The 20,234-nt window shown below is 44.7% G+C and overlaps 3 protein-coding genes across 9 annotated transcripts in view; 2 read left to right on the top strand and 1 right to left on the bottom strand.

Moving 5' to 3' along the window:
- On the top strand, nucleotides 1–10,703 carry LOC129833864 (heme oxygenase 2-like). 4 transcript variants are annotated; one of them, XM_055898704.1, is made up of 8 exons: nucleotides 1–322; nucleotides 1,099–1,190; nucleotides 3,752–3,903; nucleotides 4,270–4,426; nucleotides 4,903–5,115; nucleotides 5,396–5,671; nucleotides 7,632–7,761; nucleotides 8,077–10,703. In XM_055898704.1, exons 3-8 carry the CDS (start codon nucleotides 3,821–3,823, stop codon nucleotides 8,202–8,204), a joined length of 987 nt encoding a protein of 328 aa, XP_055754679.1. In that variant the 5' UTR covers nucleotides 1–322; nucleotides 1,099–1,190; nucleotides 3,752–3,820; the 3' UTR covers nucleotides 8,205–10,703. The 4 variants fall into 4 exon arrangements, with proteins under 4 accessions (XP_055754679.1, XP_055754680.1, XP_055754678.1 ...); XM_055898703.1 differs by having other exon boundaries at nucleotides 5–322; nucleotides 3,769–3,903; XM_055898706.1 differs by having other exon boundaries at nucleotides 21–322; nucleotides 3,769–3,903; nucleotides 4,309–4,426.
- A 240-nt stretch (nucleotides 10,704–10,943) lies between these two features.
- Nucleotides 10,944–18,606, bottom strand: LOC129833861 (dnaJ homolog subfamily A member 3, mitochondrial-like). 4 transcript variants are annotated; one of them, XM_055898698.1, is made up of 11 exons: nucleotides 18,324–18,606; nucleotides 17,551–17,693; nucleotides 17,363–17,446; nucleotides 16,879–17,091; nucleotides 16,470–16,622; nucleotides 16,242–16,389; nucleotides 15,249–15,442; nucleotides 15,030–15,145; nucleotides 14,542–14,639; nucleotides 14,249–14,381; nucleotides 10,944–12,793 (listed from the first exon to the last, which is right to left on the bottom strand). In XM_055898698.1, the coding sequence occupies exons 1-10, from the start codon at nucleotides 18,589–18,591 to the stop codon at nucleotides 14,263–14,265; spliced, it is 1,536 nt and encodes a 511-aa protein (XP_055754673.1). In that variant the 5' UTR covers nucleotides 18,592–18,606; the 3' UTR covers nucleotides 10,944–12,793; nucleotides 14,249–14,262. The 4 variants fall into 4 exon arrangements, with proteins under 4 accessions (XP_055754673.1, XP_055754674.1, XP_055754675.1 ...); XM_055898699.1 differs by having other exon boundaries at nucleotides 17,551–17,687; XM_055898700.1 differs by having other exon boundaries at nucleotides 14,329–14,381; nucleotides 18,324–18,563.
- A 39-nt stretch (nucleotides 18,607–18,645) lies between these two features.
- Nucleotides 18,646–20,234, top strand: part of LOC129833865 (coronin-7-like) — a 67,941-nt gene continuing 66,352 nt past the window's right edge. The window contains exon 1 of the mRNA XM_055898707.1: nucleotides 18,646–19,076. Within this exon, the coding sequence (XP_055754682.1) occupies nucleotides 19,017–19,076 (60 nt within the window). The 5' untranslated portion in view covers nucleotides 18,646–19,016. The remainder of the gene's footprint in view (nucleotides 19,077–20,234) is intronic.

Raw genomic sequence — 20,234 nt, 5'->3', positions numbered from 1 at the left:
AGTGGTAGTCTTCTGTCCTCTTAGACCGTTTGCCTGGAGTAGAATTAGATAAGGTTAAATAGTGGAATGGGGTGGTGTTTTTTTTTAGTGAGGGCTAATAGTTGCCAGGGTAATTTTCCTTTTCCCCCAATTTTGTATTACCTGAGGTTAATGTAGGTAGGCTGTGACTGAACTCAAACTCCAGTACAGTAGATGACGGTGTATGCACCTAAAAGTTGGATGCGGTCAGCCAATCCACTCTCAAAGAAGAAGAATAAGCAACACTGCATTTCCTATGTTTTGAGCAACACTGAAGAAGAGCTCCGCAGAGTGCGCAGAGAAGGTAAGCTACTGTATGTTTATTCTCTATACAATAGGGGCAGAGTAGGATGCTAGATAACCCTATGTGAGTTATTTAGCTTTCTACAGCATCAAAACAATAAATTAGGCTATTCTAAGATGATTGACACATTGTCATCCTGAAGTAAATCACGTATCAACTGTTTAATTAGCTGGCACTGGTTATAACACTTGTAAACGGTTTCATCCAAAGACGAGCAACTACTATACATAGATCGCTAGCATGGAACATGGCTAACAGCTGCCAGTTCAGTGCCTTGATGTCATGGGCTAAATTGTTGAACTAGCTAACTGCTCTGCTGGTGGTGGCTAGCTAAGTTCGCGTCTTTGTTACAACGTTAGCAAGACCAATCGACATTCTGATGTTAAGTTAGTTAGCTTGCAATATTCCCTTGCCATATCCTCAAATGTAAGACGCATTTGATCAAATGCATGTAACTAACGTTAATGTTGGAACAATATCATGGATACAACCAGAACTACTATTTGATACAGTTTACAGTTAGTTAGCTTGTAAACACAAGATTAACTGAACATCTAGCAATGTGTGTACTATGAGCTCCTTTGTCTGCCTCTCTGTGTAGTTCCAGGCCTCTTCATTGTTGACTTCCCTCATTACTATGTGAAGCGACTAGGGCCTCCTAATGCTAGGCCCCTGCTATGCTGTGCCAGCTATTCACTGTGTTGTTACTCGTGTGTCAGTGTTGCCAAAGTCACACACACATTCCCTTATCCCTTATCTCTGGCACTGTGAATAAGGTCACAGCTGAATCAACTGTCAGAGGACGTTTAACCAGTGACCACCAACCCCCCAAGACTACGAGGACGACAACAACAACAACACATAATTGGTAAGAAAAGAGCATTGCCACTGCTTCCCCTGCCTGCATTGACGACTGCATCTCCCTAACTTATCTGGTAGGCATGGTGAACATGTGTTAATCATGTGGATTGTATTTATTATTTTTAGCCCCTTTTTCTCCCCAATTTCGTGATATCCAATTGGTAGTTACAGTCTTGTCCCATCTCTGCAACTCCCGTATGGGAGAGGCGAACGTCAAGAGCCATACGTCCTCCAAAACACGATGCTGGCAAGCCGTACTGCTTCTTGACACACTACTCGCTTAACCCGGAAGCTTGCCACACCAATGCATCGGAGGAAACACCGTACAACTGGCGACCATGTCAGCATGCATGCGCCCGGCCCGCCACAGGAGTCGCTAGAGAGCGATGGGACAAGGACATCCCGGCCGGCCAAACCCTGCCCTATCCCGGGCGACGCTGGGCGAATTGTGCGACGCTTCATGGGTCTCCCGGTCGCAGTTGGATCGAACCCGGGTCTGTAGTGACGTCTCAAGCACAGCGATGCAGGGCATCAGACCGCTGCGCCACTTGGGAGGTCTCTCATGTGGACTTGAAGTGGATTGAACTTGATATCATAAGGCACAGAAGATACGTATAATTGTCATATTTATTGTAGTAGGCTGCTCCTGTTACTGAAGTGACACTGATCTGAAAAATCTCAGGTGTTTATGTAGAGCTTATTCTATAGATCTAGCCTAACCTGTGTTGTGGACTGATGTTCTGCTGGTCATAACTAGGCTACGTGTCAACAAGATATTGGATGGAGTGTCTCTGTTTCAAATGCTGTTGTTCTGTTTAGGCTCTCTTCTCCTAAATGTAGAGATGTGTTTGAATTGGGTTTTACTTGTCACTAGGATATTAACGCGTTATATAATATACCCAATCTTTTGTTTACACCATGAAGACGGTGTAGTCTTAGGCTACTTGCAGAATAATAATGAACAAAATCTTTTGGCCCACAGCAGAATATAGTAGACCCACCCACATTAGCCTAAGTGCTCTTCTGCCTCTTCCAAGAAAACCTTGCACAATCTTGGCACATGATACATTTTCAGGCAGCAATAACAAAGGGTACTGATTTGTGTGGCCAGATGTTCATTTCATGGACCCTTCTTGATGTTTTAATGAATGTAGCTTTAGCAAATAGTTGAGTTCATTACATAGTCATAATAAGTCAAAGAAATTGGCTAATTATGATGGTTTGGGTTGTCACTATGCCTACTACTATGCTTAAACCCTACCATATTAAGTTTATACAGGCATGAGCCGAGGATTCATCAGAAAATATATATACGCTGTCTGCTATTTTGTATCTGATATGAAATGTTGTGCTGGGTTTGCACTAATTTCTGCACTTCTGCTCCTATTAAAGGGATAGTTTGAGATTTTGGCAATTAAGCAATTTTGTCTACTTGCACTGTCACGGTCCCAATTATAAACCGGGTGGTTCGTGCTCTGAATGCTGATTGGCTTAAAGCCGTGGTATATCAGACCGTATAACACGTGTGTGATATGACAAAACATCTTGACTGTTCTAATTATGTTGGTAACCAGTTTATAATAGCAATAAAGCACCTTGGGGCATAAGAGCAGCACTTAGCAATGCTATATTGACCATATACCACACCCCCTCGTGTTTTATTGCTTAAATAGAACGCAAATGCCATCTAGAATGTAAAGAGATTCCTTGCTAGCGGGCAGACTCGGGGCATGTGGTTACCATGACGATGAATATAATCAAACAGCTCTGTCAAACAGAGATCGCTAGCGAGCTACATTGTCAAAACAGCAATTATTACATTTGTTTATTTTCAGTTATCTGCATTTATGCCCATTGCAAGCATAGTATTGTAAGTATCATAACAATGTTAGCTATTATACAGAGAGAGAAATGTTTCAAGGTGGTGGCATTATTTGTACACTTATTATAGGCTAACTTACGTTAGCTAACTAGCTAAAGTTCTACTGTTCTATGGTTTTGCTTTCTAACTTGGCTAATGTTATGTAAAGTGTTTTTCTGCGTTGTTGTTATTAAATGTTAGGTTTACCTTGTTATTGTTTGGAGTTAAGAAATATTTCCTTTCTCTATTTTCAGTTTCAGAAAAAAAAGCAGGACCCTCTCTTTGGATTTATTGGGCTACTGTTTATGCTAGCTGTCAAACTTTACTCCAGAACACCGTGAGGACAGAATAGTCAGAGGAGCATGCTGGCTGATCCCATAGACTTTCAGTCATTACACTCACGCTAGTTGGCAATTGCTCCATTAACACTAATTACCTTCAACTTCATTCAAACTGCATGCAGAGACATACAAATGACATCCATGAGTTCATCTGACTGGGTAAATGGAAACAATTGATAAGTTGTCAAAATCTCCAACTATCCCTTAAGATTATATTGTCATGGACATTTGGACATCTGTTTTACAAAAGCACTACTTCTGTATCTATCTATCTGCACATACTGTATCTAGGCTATGTGGCTCTCATGTAAGCTACCCCACCCACTCAATAGTGAGTCCGTTTTGAATGTGTGGGTCTTGTTTTGGTGTTCTGTCTTTGGCAGAGACTGGCAAAGAGTGTGTCTGAGTGACAGGACCAAGCTGTCTGCAGAAAAGATGGAGGACTCTGTGAAGGCGGAGAGTGCCGCCGATGGAGGAGGCCTGGTGAATGCAGAGAAAGAGCCAGAAGACACTCTCAGGTATAGAAATCTGGGATGGTCTAACTTTACTTCAGTGCTATTTCTGAAAATGGATGGGGGCTGGGCAGTTTCTGGAAGTGAGAGGTCTCCTCTCTCATGTGTATATTTGAGTGCCAGGGTGTGGGCAGGGTATGTTTCAGTTCTGTCAGATTTGGTCTGTCTCTTTTATTTCTGAGGAGAGTTGAAAACACTATGGGCTCATTTCCCAGACATAGATTAAACCTTCTCCTGGAGTAAAAAGCATGCTCAAAAGGAGAATAGGCTATATTGAATGTTTTATTTTAATTTTATTTTTTTACAGAACTAGGATTAATCTGAGTTTGGGAAGCCAGTCCAAAGGGTCATGTAGTTAGTGTGTGCCTCTAGTTTCCCATGCGGTGGTCAGCCAGTGTGCCCTCCCCACAGCCCCACAGACCTTTCTGAACTGCTGGCTGCCGGGACCAAAGAGGTTCACGAGAAGGCGGAGAACACCCAGTTTGTCAAGGACTTCCTCAGGGGGCGCATCCGCAAGGAGCTTTTCAAGGTCAGTCTGGAGAATAGAGCAGCCACTTAAGTCTTTTCTGAGACTTAGTACTGCTGCATTCACTGTCTTGAACATTATGCATAATCTGATTTATCCACAGCAGTCAGTTAAGGGTGTAGGCTTTTTGATCTAACTTTGACATCCTCACTTTGCAAACACTTTGAAAGATAATACTGTCAAGAATCGTGATGGGTCTTTCAGCACCACTGGTAATGAACAACCACTGTACTGAACAACAATATCCTGTAAGGCTTTAAAGAACATGAAGTGCTTTGACATCCTCACTTTGTGAGACTTTGCCAGGATACAGAAAGGGATGTGAGACTTTGCCAGGATACAGAAAGGGATGTATCTTGAAAACGTGAATGTTGACACACACACAGTATTTGAGGGACTGTCAAACATGGATTAATGAAAAATATTTGCACCTAAAATGTTTGTTTTGGGGTAAAATTGTGCATCTCTCTCCCCCTCAGCTGGGCGATGTGGCCCTCTACTACACCTACGAGGCCATGGAGGAGGAGATTGAGAGGAACAAGGATCATCCTGACTTCTCCCCGCTCTACTTCCCAGAGCTGAATAGACGTGACGCCCTGTCCCGCGACCTGGACTACTTCTATGGTGAGGACTGGCGGGAGCGGGTCAGCTGCTCGCCAGCCACGCAACGCTACGTGGAACGCATCCACCAGGTGAGTAACCCAGAGGTTAGAGAGGTGGACCGGTAACCAGAAGGTAGCTGGTTCAGTCCCAAGCTGGACGATGAAAAAAGTGGGGGCTGAACTGGCTGCTGGTTTCAGATTCACATTACCACCATCCACTACCATTGTGCCTTTATGCAAGGCACTTCAGACCTAACACTACTCCATGGGCGCTGCACTGGGACTCCTTGTGCTGCTTCAATCCTCTGGTGTGTGGAGTCCAGGGGAAGTTGACAATACCAGAAGCCAGTGAAGTTGTATTTGTATTTAGGTGGGTCAGGAAGAGCCGGTCTTGCTGGTGGCCCATGCCTACACCCGTTACATGGGCGACCTGTCTGGGGGCCAGGTGCTGAAGAAGGTGGCCCAGCGGGCGCTGAAGCTGCCAGCGACGGGCGAGGGCGTCTACTTCTACCAGTTTGACGGCATCCACAGCGCCAAGGCCTTCAAGCAGCTGTACCGGAGCCGGATGAATGAGCTGGAGCTGGACATGGCCACCAAGGACAGGCTGGTGGCGGAGGCCGTGCTGGCCTTTCAGTTCAACATGGAGGTGAGGAAGGGGAAGGAAGGGAAGAGAGAGATAGAGCTGGGGTTAATTCAAGTGTGAGACTGCTGCACCTACTGGTGTAGTGGGTCTTCCAGTAAACGGAGACTGCTGCACCTACTGGTGTGGTGGGTCTTCCAGTAAACGGAGACTGCTGCACCTACTGGTGTGGTGGGTCTTCCAGTAAACGGAGACTGAGGCACCTACTGGTGTGGTGGGTCTTCCAGTAAACGGAGACTGCTGTACCTGCTGGTGTGGTGGGTCTTCCAGTAAACGGAGACTGCTGTACCTGCTGGTGTGGTGGGTCTTCCAGTAAACGGAGACTGCTGCACCTACTGGTGTGGTGGGTCTTCCAGTAAACGGAGACTGCTGTACCTGCTGGTGTGGTGGGTCTTCCAGTAAACGGAGACTGCTGCACCTGCTGGTGTGGTGGGTCTTCCAGTAAAAGGAGACTGCTGCACCTGCTGGTGTGGTGGGTCTTCCAGTAAACGGAGACTGCTGTACCTGCTGGTGTGGTGGGTCTTCCAGTAAACAGACACTGCTGTACCTGCTGGTGTGGTGGGTCTTCCAGTAAACGGTGGGTCTTTTAATAATTCCTTCTAGGTGATGGCTGGAAATATTGCCATCTCATATCTGTGGTTCCTTGAGTGGCGCAGCGGTCTATGGCACTGCATCGCAGTGTTAGAGGCGTCATTACATATCCGGGTTCGATCTCGGACTGTATCACAACCGGTCGTGATCGTGAGTCCCATAGGGCGGTGCACAATTGGCCCAGCATCGTCCGGGTTAGGGCAGGGTTTGGCCGGGGTAGACCGTCATTGTAAATAAGAATTTGTTATTGCCTGACTTGCCTAGTTAAATAAAAATAGACGTTTAGTTTTCAGAGGAAGCCAGGCCACGTTAATTTACATTACATTACATTACATTTAAGTCATTTAGCAGACGCTCTTATCCAGAGCGACTTACAAATTGGTGCATTCACCTTATGATATCCAGTGGAACAACCACTTTACAATAGTGCATCTAAATCTTTTAGGGGGGGGGGGGGGTTAGAAGGATTACTTTATCCTATCCTAGGTATTCCTTTATTTAGTGTCAAAGGTCGGCCACGGTAGCTTGGTTTCAGAGGTAGGCCACGTTAATTTAGTTTCAGAGGTCGGCCGCGGTAGCTTGGTTTCAGAGGTAGGCCCACGGTAGCTTGGTTTTAGAGGTAGGCCCGCGGTAGCTTGGTTTCAGAGGTAGGCCCGCGGTAGCTTGGTTTCAGAGGTAGGCCCGCGGTAGCTTGGTTTCAGAGGTAGGCCCGCGGTAGCTTGGTTTCAGAGGTAGGCCCACGGTAGCTTGGTTTCAGAGGTAGGCCCACGGTAGCTTGGTTTCAGAGGTAGGCCCGCGGTAGTTCAGTTGCATTTCTCAGTATTGTATCATTTCTTTAATCATTTAATCTCAGTAACCAGCCACTGTATTGATCCTGTCTTTGGAGATAAGAGTCTTGTGCCCAGGGAAAATTAGGGTCTTTGGCCAACAGCAGATGGTTGGATTTGTGCTTATCACCGTAACCACTCTGTCTGACTACGCTCTCAGAACCAGTTGGCAATGTGCCATCTCTCATATTTCAAGTGCTCAGATATGATCATTAATTCACTTCCTCACATCTGGCTTCTGATTACATTACATGAATGTCCGATGTTGAACTTGATCATATTCTTATTACGGTTCTGCATCATGGCCATTTCTTTGACCAGTGGCTAAACTCTGGGTCAACATAATTCAGCTTATTGTTTCAGTTCAGAGATTGTGTTCATCAGGACACACAATATCAAACTGTTCCAAAGTGTTGAGAAAAAGAAAAATGAGCTTTCCTTATTGGACCTTTTCAGATGGTACCTCCCTGTTTGACCTTTTGTTCTGTTTTGTGCTGAGTGAACATGAACCAGTTGTAATCCCCTGTGTTTTGTGTGTTTGGTGTCAGGTATTTGATGAGCTAGAGGAGATGGGTAAGGATATCCAGGAGGAGGTCATGGACGCGGGCATGCCTGTTCACGGGGCCCATGGGACCGGAGGAGACATCAACAAATGCCCCTACTACGCCGCACAAATGGGTACGCTGACACACAACTCCTGTAAGCTCTGTCTGGAAACAAAGTGATTTGATCCAGAAAACCACCTGAAAGAAAGAGTTGTTGTGCCATGTTAGCAATACGTGGGCATTTAGAACCACAATACCCTTACCACACTGTCTGGCTGGCTTGGATATTTGCTTTTCACATTGTCCTTTTCCAGCATGGCTCCAGCAACTACAGTGCAGTGCAGTACTGCTTGGCCTGGCTTAGTGGTGTTAAAAATGGTATAAGAGTGTTTCACATGGTAATGTGGGAGGTTTGCTGACCGTGTTCTTTGTCCTCTGTCTATCTCAGCGGCCAGTGGGGGCTCGGCGTACGTCGGTCAGCTGGCCATGGCCGTCCTCAGACACCCCACAGGCCAGGTCCTATTCGCCGCTTGGGTCGCCGCCCTCGCCGGATTGGCTGCGTGGTACTTCATGTGATCCAATCGTTGGCTGTCCTGCAGGAAAGAAGGAGGGAAAAACAGGGAGGGAAGACAATAATAATTGTTTTCTGAACGTTTGGATGAGAACCCATCCGTACCCAGACCTTGTAACCTTCCCCCCTCCTCCTCTCTAATTTTCTCTCTCTACTACCCCCTCTCACTCCGTCCTGTATCCTCCCAGAATGGTTGGTCATATTTGTAGCTCTTAGTATCAGTTTAGAGCCATTTTTGTTTATTCAAACCTGTTATAGGATTTATTTCTTCTTGAGTTGACATGAGATAACAATTGATCTTACTTGATTAGATTATAGTGTGATTTGTTGTCAGGTTGAAGTCTCTTTAATAATCCCAAACAATTGTATTATGGAGTGATGCAGTAGAGTTGGAGGGAAAAAAACAGCTACCCTGCTATGACAAAAAAGCCTTTGTGGATTTTGACACTTTTAGGTTGCCATGGGGATTTGAAGGACTATATTCTACTGTCCCCTGGGTGGCCCCACAATCAGTCCATCAAACCAAAATGTAATCTTGAAAATATTAGAGCAGTGAGTCTTTGCTTGAAGTGGACTGAATTAGGTGCCGGTACTCTTTATTTAGGTGGTGGAACTGAACAAGTAGAACATTTGAGGTGCTGGCACTCCGTAGCGGTGAGCATCAGCTCAACTCAAACACTGCTGAGACAGAAACAGTCAAAGTAACACGTTCTATGCATATGTTAATATGCAGATCTGGCAAAGTGTAGGAGTATTTCTGCAGGGCAGACTACTATCTCTTTGCGTGAGTAGGTTGAGTGACATATTTTTAAGTTTGTATTAATGGTTATGGGGGTGATACTCTCTTGGAAGTAGTCCCAAGATTCGGTTACGGACAACACAGGCTAACTGACAGCAAGAGCACACTTTGTAGAAAGGTCTAGACTTTAAAATGTTGCCAACGGTTGTCACACATCACAATGTATTATTTTTCTCTTCTCTCCAAATGAATGCAGGCAGAACATTCCAACCTCCTGTGAAAAGCACACAGACAGTGAGTGAGTGACAGGGTGGACACTTTAGTTCTTGTTTTAGGATGGACGAGCAATATTACTATTAATCATTTCTGAAGTGTATTTTTTTGTTTTTGTTTTATGCTATGTTGAAATGTTGGACTTATTTAGTGCTGTCCAGTCCCTTGTCCTTTGCTTTGCACTCAGGCAGTCTAGAGAGGAGCAGAGTGTTTGAAAACGGACACATCCGTCCTGGAAACGTGTTGATTTTTTTTTTTTACAGTTGATTTTCAGTATTGTTCTAGGCCTATGGACACCAGGTAGAGGCAGCGAATGTAATGGTCTGGGAGATAGGGTTGGACAGGTTAGATTGGTGAAGACAAGGTACCTCATCAGTCTGAATGGATAACATTTAAGACTTGAAAGCTATGCACCAACCTGATGAGGTTGTTTGGTTGTGGAGAACAATGTGTTGTGCAGGTGACCATAGGTTTGTATCTGAGGAATTATAAGGGCAATACAGTATTTAGCAGATCTTATTCAGGATTCACACTGACATCAACATTACATTCCTTGATTTGTTTGTAGTTTTAACATTGAAGACAGCAGTTTGCGTTGTATTCTATGCTTTCGCTTGAAGAGGGAGAAGTTGTTAAAGGTCAGAATGCTGAATACCAAAGGTCAAGTTGCTGACATCACAGTTCATTATAAACAGGTTCTATGCTGTGTGTTCAGGTCTGTGATTCTCTCCATCTCTGGTGTATTTGGTAGTCCTTGAATTCTTTGCAGGAGTTAGATGACGTATTATGTGTTCAGTAGCCATCCATCTGAGGTATTAACAAAACGGGGATTGTCTGGATTAGTCCAATAAGAAATATTAGATTTCCGTGGTAAAACATTTTGCCCTAATGAACATGACCCAGGTGTCATTATGGCTGTCCAGACCAGTCCAGAGCCTCATTAGTCATGTATGTGTTGGGTCTCAGGTTAATGAAATTATATACATAAGAAACATTGCAAGACGTGTCATATTCTAGTTCAATGTAAATGCATTTTAGTATTTGTTTTCAGGGGATGGAACTGTTGCAGTATTTAGAACATTTTGAAGGAGTTCTGGAATGACCAGACCTGGGTTGTGTTCATTAGGCACTAGACTGAAACAGGGAGGGACTAACTGGACTTGTCCAATTAAACTCTTCTGAAACGTGTGCCCTAATGAACACGACCCATAATCTCAGGTGTTGAGGTGTGAGTGTTGTGGGCAATGGAAACCTAGGGATCTCAGTGAGTGCTTGACAGGCACATGTTGCGTGACTATTTCTTGCCTTGTCTGCTGTAACAGAAAGCAAACAGTAACCTTATCGAATCCATTAGTCTTCAGTAAGTACACTGCAATCTAACTCAAGCTTTATCAGTGACTGACGATTTACTACAAATGTCACTGGTCTCATTTTGTGAAAGAAAATCACAGGAATACATTGTCTAGTAAAATAAATGATTGCATTTCCTGTATACTTTTGTTGTTATTTGATGTTGAGATATTTGCCCTGTTTGAATACTTCATCTTTCATTCCTTGTGCCCCTAAGATACACATATCCAACTACTAACAGTTCTGTGCTTAGTAATGTCACTTGCAATTCAGCTCTGTTATTACTTGAAGGACAGACATCTGAAGTATTAGACCAGGGTCATTCTCCAGTAGTTTAGTATTTCTACTCTGTTCACATCTGGCAGCAATAAGACATTAACAATTAATTTAGATTTCACTTTAATTATAGATGTTATTTATTTCTCTAACATGACACATTGGTACGGTTGCAATATCAACAGCTGTGTATTTACAAATATAACGAGGCAGAATGGAGGTACATGAAAGTGTGCTGCTTTGAGTGAATTCTCAGATTCATCAATAGAGAAGGGGTTGACGAGGAGCAGAGCAGATGTCCAGCCACATCTGATCCAACTGGTTGAGTCATGCCTATCCTGGATGACTGGGTTCTTAGACCCAAATGCATCTCCACACACATTACACACCTTTTTTTTATGTAACAGAAAAGTATATCAGCCAGACAACTTCCTCTTTATCTCACCGTAGCTGTTTGACAGTACTAATGCTGCTATTAGGTTGGTACAACTCGCTGCAGTGGCTAGCTAGATAGGAAGCATAGAGATCAGACGAAGCAGAGTTCACTTTACAGAACAAACTTACTACACATTTAAAAAATCAGGAGGATCTCAACCAAAACAAAGTTCCTTATTGCAGCAGAGGCCTTTTAAATAAAATAATGATTTTCTATGCTTTAGTATTTTTATACACTAAGTGTACAAAACATTAGGAATAACTGTTCTTTCCATGAAAGCCTGACCAGATGAAAGCTATGATCCCTTATTAATGACACTACAATCAGTGTAGATGAAGGGTAGGAGAGGTTAAAGAATGATTTTTAAGCCTTGAGACATGTATTGTGTATGTGTACCATTCAGAGGGTGAATGGACAAGACAAAAGATTGAAGTGCCTTTGAACAGGGTATGATAGTATGTACCAGGCACACCAGTTTGAGTGTCAAAAAATGCAGTGTTGCTGGGTTTTTCCACACAACAGGTTCCTGTGTGTATCGAGAATGGTCCACCACCCAAAGGACATCTAGCCAACTTGACACAACTGTGGGAAGCATTGGAGTCAACATGGGCCAGCATTCCTGTGGAATGCATGACACATTGCAGTCCATTCCCTGATGAATTGAAGATGTTCTGAGGGAAAAAGGGGGTGCAACTCAATATTATGGAGGTGTCCCTAATCTTTTGTATATCCATGGGTTTTTTGGCTATCACTGGCAACAGTACATTCCTCAGACAGCAGACAGACCATACATTATGAGTGACTGTTTGACTGCGCTGCTATCACACGGTTAGGAATCTGATGGACAGGAACAATTGGAAAATCTATGGAATACCCTGTTAAAGTTGCCGCCACGTTCGCTTTACTTACGGATCACGTACCCTAATCTTTTGAACATGTGGTCATTTAAGATGTATAATTATATTTGCATTTGTGGATGAATTTACTTCCACCCGATCGATGCCTTATGATTTGTTTGCGCTTGAAGACCATTGCGCAACATTTTTGCACATTGAACACCATCCAAAAAACTCCAAGCCTAAGGGGCAGTCACTTCCTGGTACTTCCAGAGCGTATTTCCTCTTGGATTTGGGTTTTAGGCAGCAGGAATGAGTTAGGACCACATTGTGTTTCAGTCCATTGTCTTCCACTGCTAGGGAACTGATCAAGGATGAAAGGAGATCTGTGAAGGTATATCTGTGAAGGTAGATCTGGGGTAACCAGTCTTGTCTGGTGTTTGAGTCTGTTTCAGTCCATTGTCTTCCACTGCTAGGGAACTGATCAAGGATGAAAGGAGATCTGTGAAGGTAGATCTGGGGTAACCAGTCTTGTCTAGTGCTAGAGTAGGATACAGTAGACATCATCCCTCCAACACGCCCCCACCCCCTGTCCCCATTTCTGGTCTCTCCCTGTGGCTGTCTTCTTAGGGCATCATCTCTCTACCCTCGGACACTCGCCTCAGTTCCCAGTGGACCTTTTACCTTTCAGTATAAAAAAAGAAAACAGAATTACTGCATGTGTTTTCAAAACCAGCATATGACAGCAAAACATTGATTTGAATTGGGATGTCTTTTCTAGTAATTATATTTCTATGGTTAAACAATTGTGTGTATGCATGTACACTACATGACTAAAAGTATGTGGACTCCTGCTCGTCGAAAAACCTAATTCCAAAATCACGGGCATTAATATGGAGTTGGTCTCCCCTTTGCTGCTATAACAGTCTCCACCCGTCTGGGAAGGCTTTCCATTAGATTTTGGAACATTTCTGCAGGGAATTGCTTCCTTTCAGCCATAAGAGCATTAGTGAGGTCGGGTACTGATGTTGTTGGGCGATTAGGCCTGGCTCGCAGTCAGCTTTCCAATTCATCCCAAAGGTGTTCGATGGAGTTGAGGTCAGGGCTCTATGCAGGCCAATCAAGTTCTTCCACACCAATCTCAACAAACCATTTCTGTATGGACCTCGCTTTGTGCATAGGGGCATTGTCATGCTGAAACAGGAAAGGGCCTTCCCCAAACTGTTGCCACAAAGTTGGAAGCACAGAATGGTCTAGAATGTAATTGTATACAGTAGCGTTAACATTTCCCTTCACTGGAACTAAGGGACCTAGCCCGAACCATGAAAAACAGCCCCAGACCATAATTCCTCCTCCACTAGACTTTACAGTTGGCACTATGCATTCGGGTAGGGAGCGTTCTCCTGGCATCCGCCAAATCCAGACTCGTCCAAAATGGACTGCCAGATGATGAAGTGTGATTCATCACTCCAGAAAACATGTTCCCACTGCTCCAGAGTGGAAACCCAATCCTCTGTATTGCGCATGGTGATCTTAGGCGTGTGTGCGTTTGCTTGGCCATGGAAACCCATTTCCTGAAGCTCCCGATGAACAGTTCTTGTGCTGACGTTGCTTCCAGAGGCAGTTTGGAACTCAGTAGTGAGTTTTGCAGCCGAGGACAGACGAGCTTGTGTGGCCTAGCACTTCGCGGCTGAGCCGTTGTTGCTCCTAGACGTTTCCACTTCACAAGAACAGCACTTAAAGTTGGCCGGGGCAGCTCTAGCAGGGCAGACATTTTATGAAATGACTTGTTCGAAATGTGGCATCCTATGACAGTGCCACGTTAAATCCCTGAGCTCTTCAGTAAGGTCATTCTACTGCCAATGTTTGTCTATGAAGATTGCATGGCTGTGTGCTCGATTTTATACACCTGTCAGTGATGGATGTGTCTGAAATAGCCGAATCAAATAATTTGAAGGGAAGTCCACATACTTTTGTATGTATGTATAGTGTATGTATGCATGCAACTTTATACAGATGACAGCCAGAAACTAGTTGACTGACAAATGGTGTGCCACAAACCAGTGTGTTCCAGAAACAGTTTATCGCACATATGCATGTGCACAAGTGGCAAAGGCAACATCATGACTATTGTCCTACCTGGTTTGTGACTGTCAGGTGGAGCTAAACAAATGTTTTAACTTGGTGAAGAAGCCCTGCTCCTGCTTGCTCTCTCCTACCTCATCTTGCCTGTCCTGCCCTGCCTCAGACTGCTTACCACTGCTGCCCCCACCTGGTCAGAAACATGTTCTGCGTGAGCCAAGATTTTACTAATAAAAGCATTATCAGCTTTCATGAGCAGAGCTGGGACCTCAACTAATTGTAAACCAAATGAAGAGGAGCAGGTAAGTGTGCAGGACCCTAGCGCAGAAAGAGTGTGTGTGTGCCACTACCTGCAGTGGTGCTTGTGACACCATTGACTGTCCCCTCCACTTCAGTCTCATCCTCTGCGTAGCTCATGAGCAGAGCTTTCTGTCTGTCTGTCAGGATCCTGCCCACACACACATAATAGTGGAGACCGTGAGGAATGAGCATCTAACATTTGTCAGTAACTTACTACATGGTATATAAAGGTGTATTGTGCAGTAACTTACAACAGAGATGGTATCTAAAGGTCTATTGTGCAGTAACTTACTACAGAGATGGTATCTAAAGGTGTATTGTGCAGTAACTTACTACAGAGATGGTATCTAAAGGTGTATTGTGCAGTAACTTACTACAGAGATGGTATATAAAGGTGTATTGTGCAGTAACTTACTACAGAGATGTTATATAAAGGTGTATTGTGCAGTAACTTACTACAGAGATGGTATATAAAAGGTGTATTGTGCAGTAACTTACTACAGAGATGGTATCTAAAGGTGTAGTGTGAGTAGCTTACTTGGGGACTCGGACTTTGACGTGGATGTAGTGATCTCCGTAACCATAGCCACTGATCCGTGCGATGCCCTTCCCAGAGAGGAGGATCCTCTGGTCTGTCTGGACCCCAGCAGGGATCTACAAGAGCATCCACCAATCACAGTTAGTTACTGGCCATCGATCCATCACTCTTATGTTTGTAGGTGTCACAGAAAGGTTGGTCTGTCCGTGTGTCTCTCACCGAGAGGTTGACTGTCTCGTAGAGGCCCTGTGCCCGGGCCGTGCCCCCCAGTACAGCCTGAGCCACAGAGATCAGCACGTCAGAGTGGATGTCTGCTCCGTCCCGTCTGAACACTGGGCTCTTCTGAACCCGGAACGTGATGAACACCTCCTTCTTCCCCACAGGCATCCTGACCGTCTGACCGTCCTCAACACCTGCAAAGAGGCAACACAGCCAGTTAACCCGGGTGTGCAATACACAACTTTCAAAATCCTAACACACTAGAAGAGCATTGCAGATTTTGTGCCGATAAAATCAAACAGGTTTGAAAATATCAGGACGTTCAACCCGCTCGCTCGCGTTCAACCCGCTCGCTCGCGTTCAACCCGCTCACGTTTTATTGACGTTTCAAACACAGGAACTGCTTCATCCAGCATTAGAGTTTTATAAACATTTAAAATAGTTAATAAGAGCATTATGGGGTGGCAGGTAGCCTAGTGGTAAGAGCTTTAGGCCAGTAACTGAAAGTTTGCTGGATCGAATCCCCAAGCTGACAAGGTAAAAATCTGTCAGTCTGACAGCCTCGCTACTGTTATTTTTTCACTGTTTTTATTTCTTTACTTATCCATTGTTCACCTAATACCTTTTTTGCATTGTTGGTTAGAGCCTGTAAGTAAGCATTTCACTAAGGTCTACTACACCTGTTGTATTCGGCTCACGTGACAAATAAACTTTGATTTGTTAACCCACTGTTACCCGGTAGGCCGTCATTGTAAATAAAGAATTTGTAACTTAACTGACTTGCCTAGTTAAATAAAGGTTGAATAAAAAAGGATCAGTGATCTTAATGAGAAAAGGAGGAGATTCAGGCTGAGAAGGCTGCTCCTGGGTCTCTCTGTGTGTGCGCATTAGAAAATGCATACTACGTTTAGATCAAGTATTGTTTTGAAAGATTCCAGATAAGACTGGGTAGGTATAGGAGCGAGTGACAGTCAGTGTGTAGGTGTGTCTCACCTGCTGGGACAGGGACCATTACTGTCTTTTTCTGTCTGGTCTGTCCGGTCCCGTGACAGGAGTTACATGGGGTGGAGATCACAGTGCCTTTCCCATTACACCGACGGCATGTCGACCGCATCACAAAGGGGCCAGTGTTCACCGTCTCCTGTACAAGGCAAAACACACAAGCATGTGAGACGAGCACGTGAGACACGAACACTTCACGCCACACATCATGTCACCTACCATGCCAGAGCCGTTGCAGTAGTGGCAGTGCACAACTTTGGTGCCAGGCTCGCTCCCTTTGCCATCACATCGCTGGCAGCTGGCCTCAGTGTTGAACGCCATCTCTTTGTTGACCCCCTTGGCAGCTTGGGTGAACGTCAGCTCCATGATAAACTGGGAGGAAAGGAGGGACAAGAGATTCATATTGGATGTCTTTAACAAAATGTTTACACTCCTAAAAAAGTAATTGCTTCCTGCTTTTACTTCCTGGCATGGGCTCACTCAATATGACCTCCCTGAACATTGACTTGAATGAGCAGTCAAAACTTCTGTTTGTGCTGTATAGCCAACAGATCTGGGATTAGGCTAGTCGTAACCCCTTCTCCAAACCCCTTGGTTCTAAAAGCAGTATGGCATCCCAACTACATACCTCCTGGGGCTGATCAAATACGGCATTGAAGTCGCCGAAGCCGCGGCTTCCGGAGAACTCCCCAAAGATCTTGCGGAACAGTTCCTCTGGGTCCACGCTGTTGGCCTGTCCGCTCCAGTACTGCTGGTGTCCACCACCGCCCGCCTGGCTGGCATCGAACCCTGCCACCCCGTACGTGTCATACTGCTTCCTCTTCACCTCGTCACTCAGCACCTGGGGGAGGACAAAGCAGGAAGTAAGATGCACAGTCCTCCAATAAGACAAGGCAGTTCCTTCATAAAGTCAAGTGGTTCTGATGTTTTGTTTACTTAATTAACAGACACTTTCTTCAAGAGTGACATCAAATAGTACCAAGAAACCTGTTAGGAAAGTAACAAACTAGTGATTCCACAACAGCTACACAAGTCACATAAATATTGCTATCCCTTTAATCTAATTTTAGTTTCTTAAAAGGGAAGCCCATTTTCAAGAAGGTCAGCTAAACCTCATAAGCCTCAGCCAGCTGAGCAAATTTCTCCTTGGCCTTAGGGTCTTCCTTGTTGGTGTCAGGGTGATACTTCTTAGCCATCTGAAGAGGGACAACAACAAAAATGATCTTTCAACAACTGTGGTGACAGCTAAGGATCAATACAGCAAGTCAACACTACACAGAAAGTGATCACACACACACACCTGGTAATATGCTTTCTTGATCTCTTTCTGGGTGGCAGTGCGTGGTACCTCCAACACTGTGTAGAAGTCCTGTTTGTTGGAGGCTGGGGCACTTGTGTGGAAGGACAGTGTGCAGATGACATGGGGAGATTTAACACCTGGAACTACCAAGAAAGGGCATGTGAGTAGATTACACCTGGCAACATGACTGTGGATTATTATTGTTGTCCTTCTGTAGTTATCTATTTAAGGTAGCTCCAGGCCTGTACACTCACAATTCATCTATAACACTAAGCAGGGCTCTATCGATATATCTCAGGACTCAATCAAATACATACAGTTAGCTGCTGTCTGTGATGATCAACTCTTGGGCCAATAAGCTTCTAGCAAACGCCAGTTGGCATATATAGCTAGCTAATCAGGGATCATGCAGATACTGCTAGTTCAAAGCAGTGTTTGACTGTACAGTTCAGTAGCTATTCCTGACAGTCCGTTCAAGATCATCAGTGCTGTGACATGACATGACTTTCCATGCAATGGCTATGGAGCTGCAGGCTAGCTACAGTACACAACACCCCCAGCAATTTGAATGCGTACAAGCTAACTACTAGCTAGCTATGGGAGCTAAGGTTAGTCTGTCTTTCAGTTGTATCGTTAGGAATGTTACCATGGTGTCAAATTTTTTGTTGCAGACTGTCAGTTGTGTTCAAAAAGGGGAATGGAAACTACGAGAAACGCTAGCATCAAGCTAGCCTAGCTTGCTAACGTTAGTTAGGCCGTCTCTGTGCACCCACCTGACAGCCCTCTCAATGTCAACGCATTCCCCGTGCCCCCACGCATTGCATTGCTTCCTGACCAGATTTTCTGTGCTCCAAAAGTCGACAGACTTCTTAAGCCTCCATTAGAAGAAGGGGCCAGAGCACAACAAGCAGGACGGTGACCGGAGGACACGGCAACTGTTATCCAACGTGTGGAGAAGCGAGCCGCTGAGGACGCCATCATTACTCTACTGCTGTTACTCAGCGGGGACTGCGCATGTCCGTGACGCCACTTTACTTGCATATGCGCAAGTCCCCACATGCGCAGTCCCCGCAGAAGAGTTGACTGTCAATAAATTTATTTTTGTTTCAAGATGAGCGCAAACTAACTTTCACTCTGTTGAAACATCTGTACTTGAGAAACTGTGGAAGAGTATTTAAACATTTGTTTCCCATGTAGTCCGCTTCTTACTCACGGCAATTACGATTAAACGTTTCAAAACAGAAACATTTGGTATTTTACCGTGGTCAATCATCATTGATGAAGCTAAACAGGGGTCTGAGTCGATCGTCGATAGAATCGTTCACACAGTACAGCGAGTTGTGACAGTGCTGAACTCGAGAACTGTCATCTGAAAAGGAGTGTGCTTCTGAGTGCTCGCTCTTTTCGGATAGTATCAACAAGACAGAGATACCCGGAAGGCACGAAAGTTAATTTAGGTGACTAGAATGAATCGTTTCAAGACCTCCAAATTCAAAAACACCACCCCGAAGATCGGCAAGAAAGATGTAAGTAATGAGCGTTGCAAGAAAGCCTCGCCAGCATTGGTTCTTAGCAACGGCGAAGAAGACGGAATGGAGTTGTGTTTTGGGGAACGTCTGAAAATGTTTGGAGGAAATTGAACTTCCTGCATATCTGCAGAAGGCTGCTGCATCGCAAGAGTGTGTTGGTAGAGAAACAATAGTCTACGAAAACTAAGTGCAAACCGTGAAGGCTGCTAACGTTACAGTGTTAACCATGTGGTTATTGTTATCTAGCTAGCTTTCAGCAGTCTATGCAAATTCCACATTTGAAATTGACAGCGGTTCGTATTGGTCAGGATTGTCAGATGCTACGGATAGGATGTGATGCCCATCATCACTGAATAGCCACATTGTTTCGAATGTATCGGAATTCCTGCTCTCATTGTAACCGGTCATCATTCTACAATGTAGGAGCAGTGCTCAGATTTGAGTTCTAAAGTGCACTGTACATACAGTGCGTATCCCTACGCCATTTAACAAAGCTTCTCTCTGTCAACCAATGACTGTAGGCTGTGAGTAAGATACACAGTGGTGGTGTCATGCCGTCAGTCCTGGTGATAGATACCTGGGAGTGCCTCGTTACACACGTTCGGGCTGTGCACCAATTTGCACAGACAGCCATCACTACTCCTTGTGGGGGCGATTATGTAACCCCCCCCCCCCCCCACTGCTGTCTTGTGTTGACTGGCTGAGACAGTGGAAATGTCTGACATTCTTTATATTAAGTGGATGATTTAGGTATTGTGGAGAATGTCATTGTACAACCTGGTAGATCCTGATGATGCGAGTTGATCCCTGGACTTGCTGTAGCTTAGCCCCGTGATAAAAACATAGTTGTGCGTTGAAGTCTTCTCATGATGCCAGCCAGACACCTCGTACATGCTGTCAGATATAGTCTACCACCAATACAGCCCTTAGGAAATACCCAAGGGCTGAATTTGTATGTGCATGATGACCAACAGTGGTTAGGCCTACAGTGTACCACAGTACACTGCTGCACGGTCGAGTAATAGCTGAAGTTCACAACTGGTTTGGCATTGATGAGAGTTAGGTTCCCTTTTTCTAATAGGCCTAAGTCATGAGTGACCCCTCCCTGGACAAAATAAAGCTTTAAAAGGGTGCTCTTATAAATCGGTTATGAAA

Source organism: Salvelinus fontinalis, chromosome 34 (genome assembly GCF_029448725.1).
Source record: "Salvelinus fontinalis isolate EN_2023a chromosome 34, ASM2944872v1, whole genome shotgun sequence".
Taxonomy (NCBI): domain Eukaryota; kingdom Metazoa; phylum Chordata; class Actinopteri; order Salmoniformes; family Salmonidae; genus Salvelinus; species Salvelinus fontinalis.
This window is presented reverse-complemented; position numbering and strand designations above follow the sequence as displayed.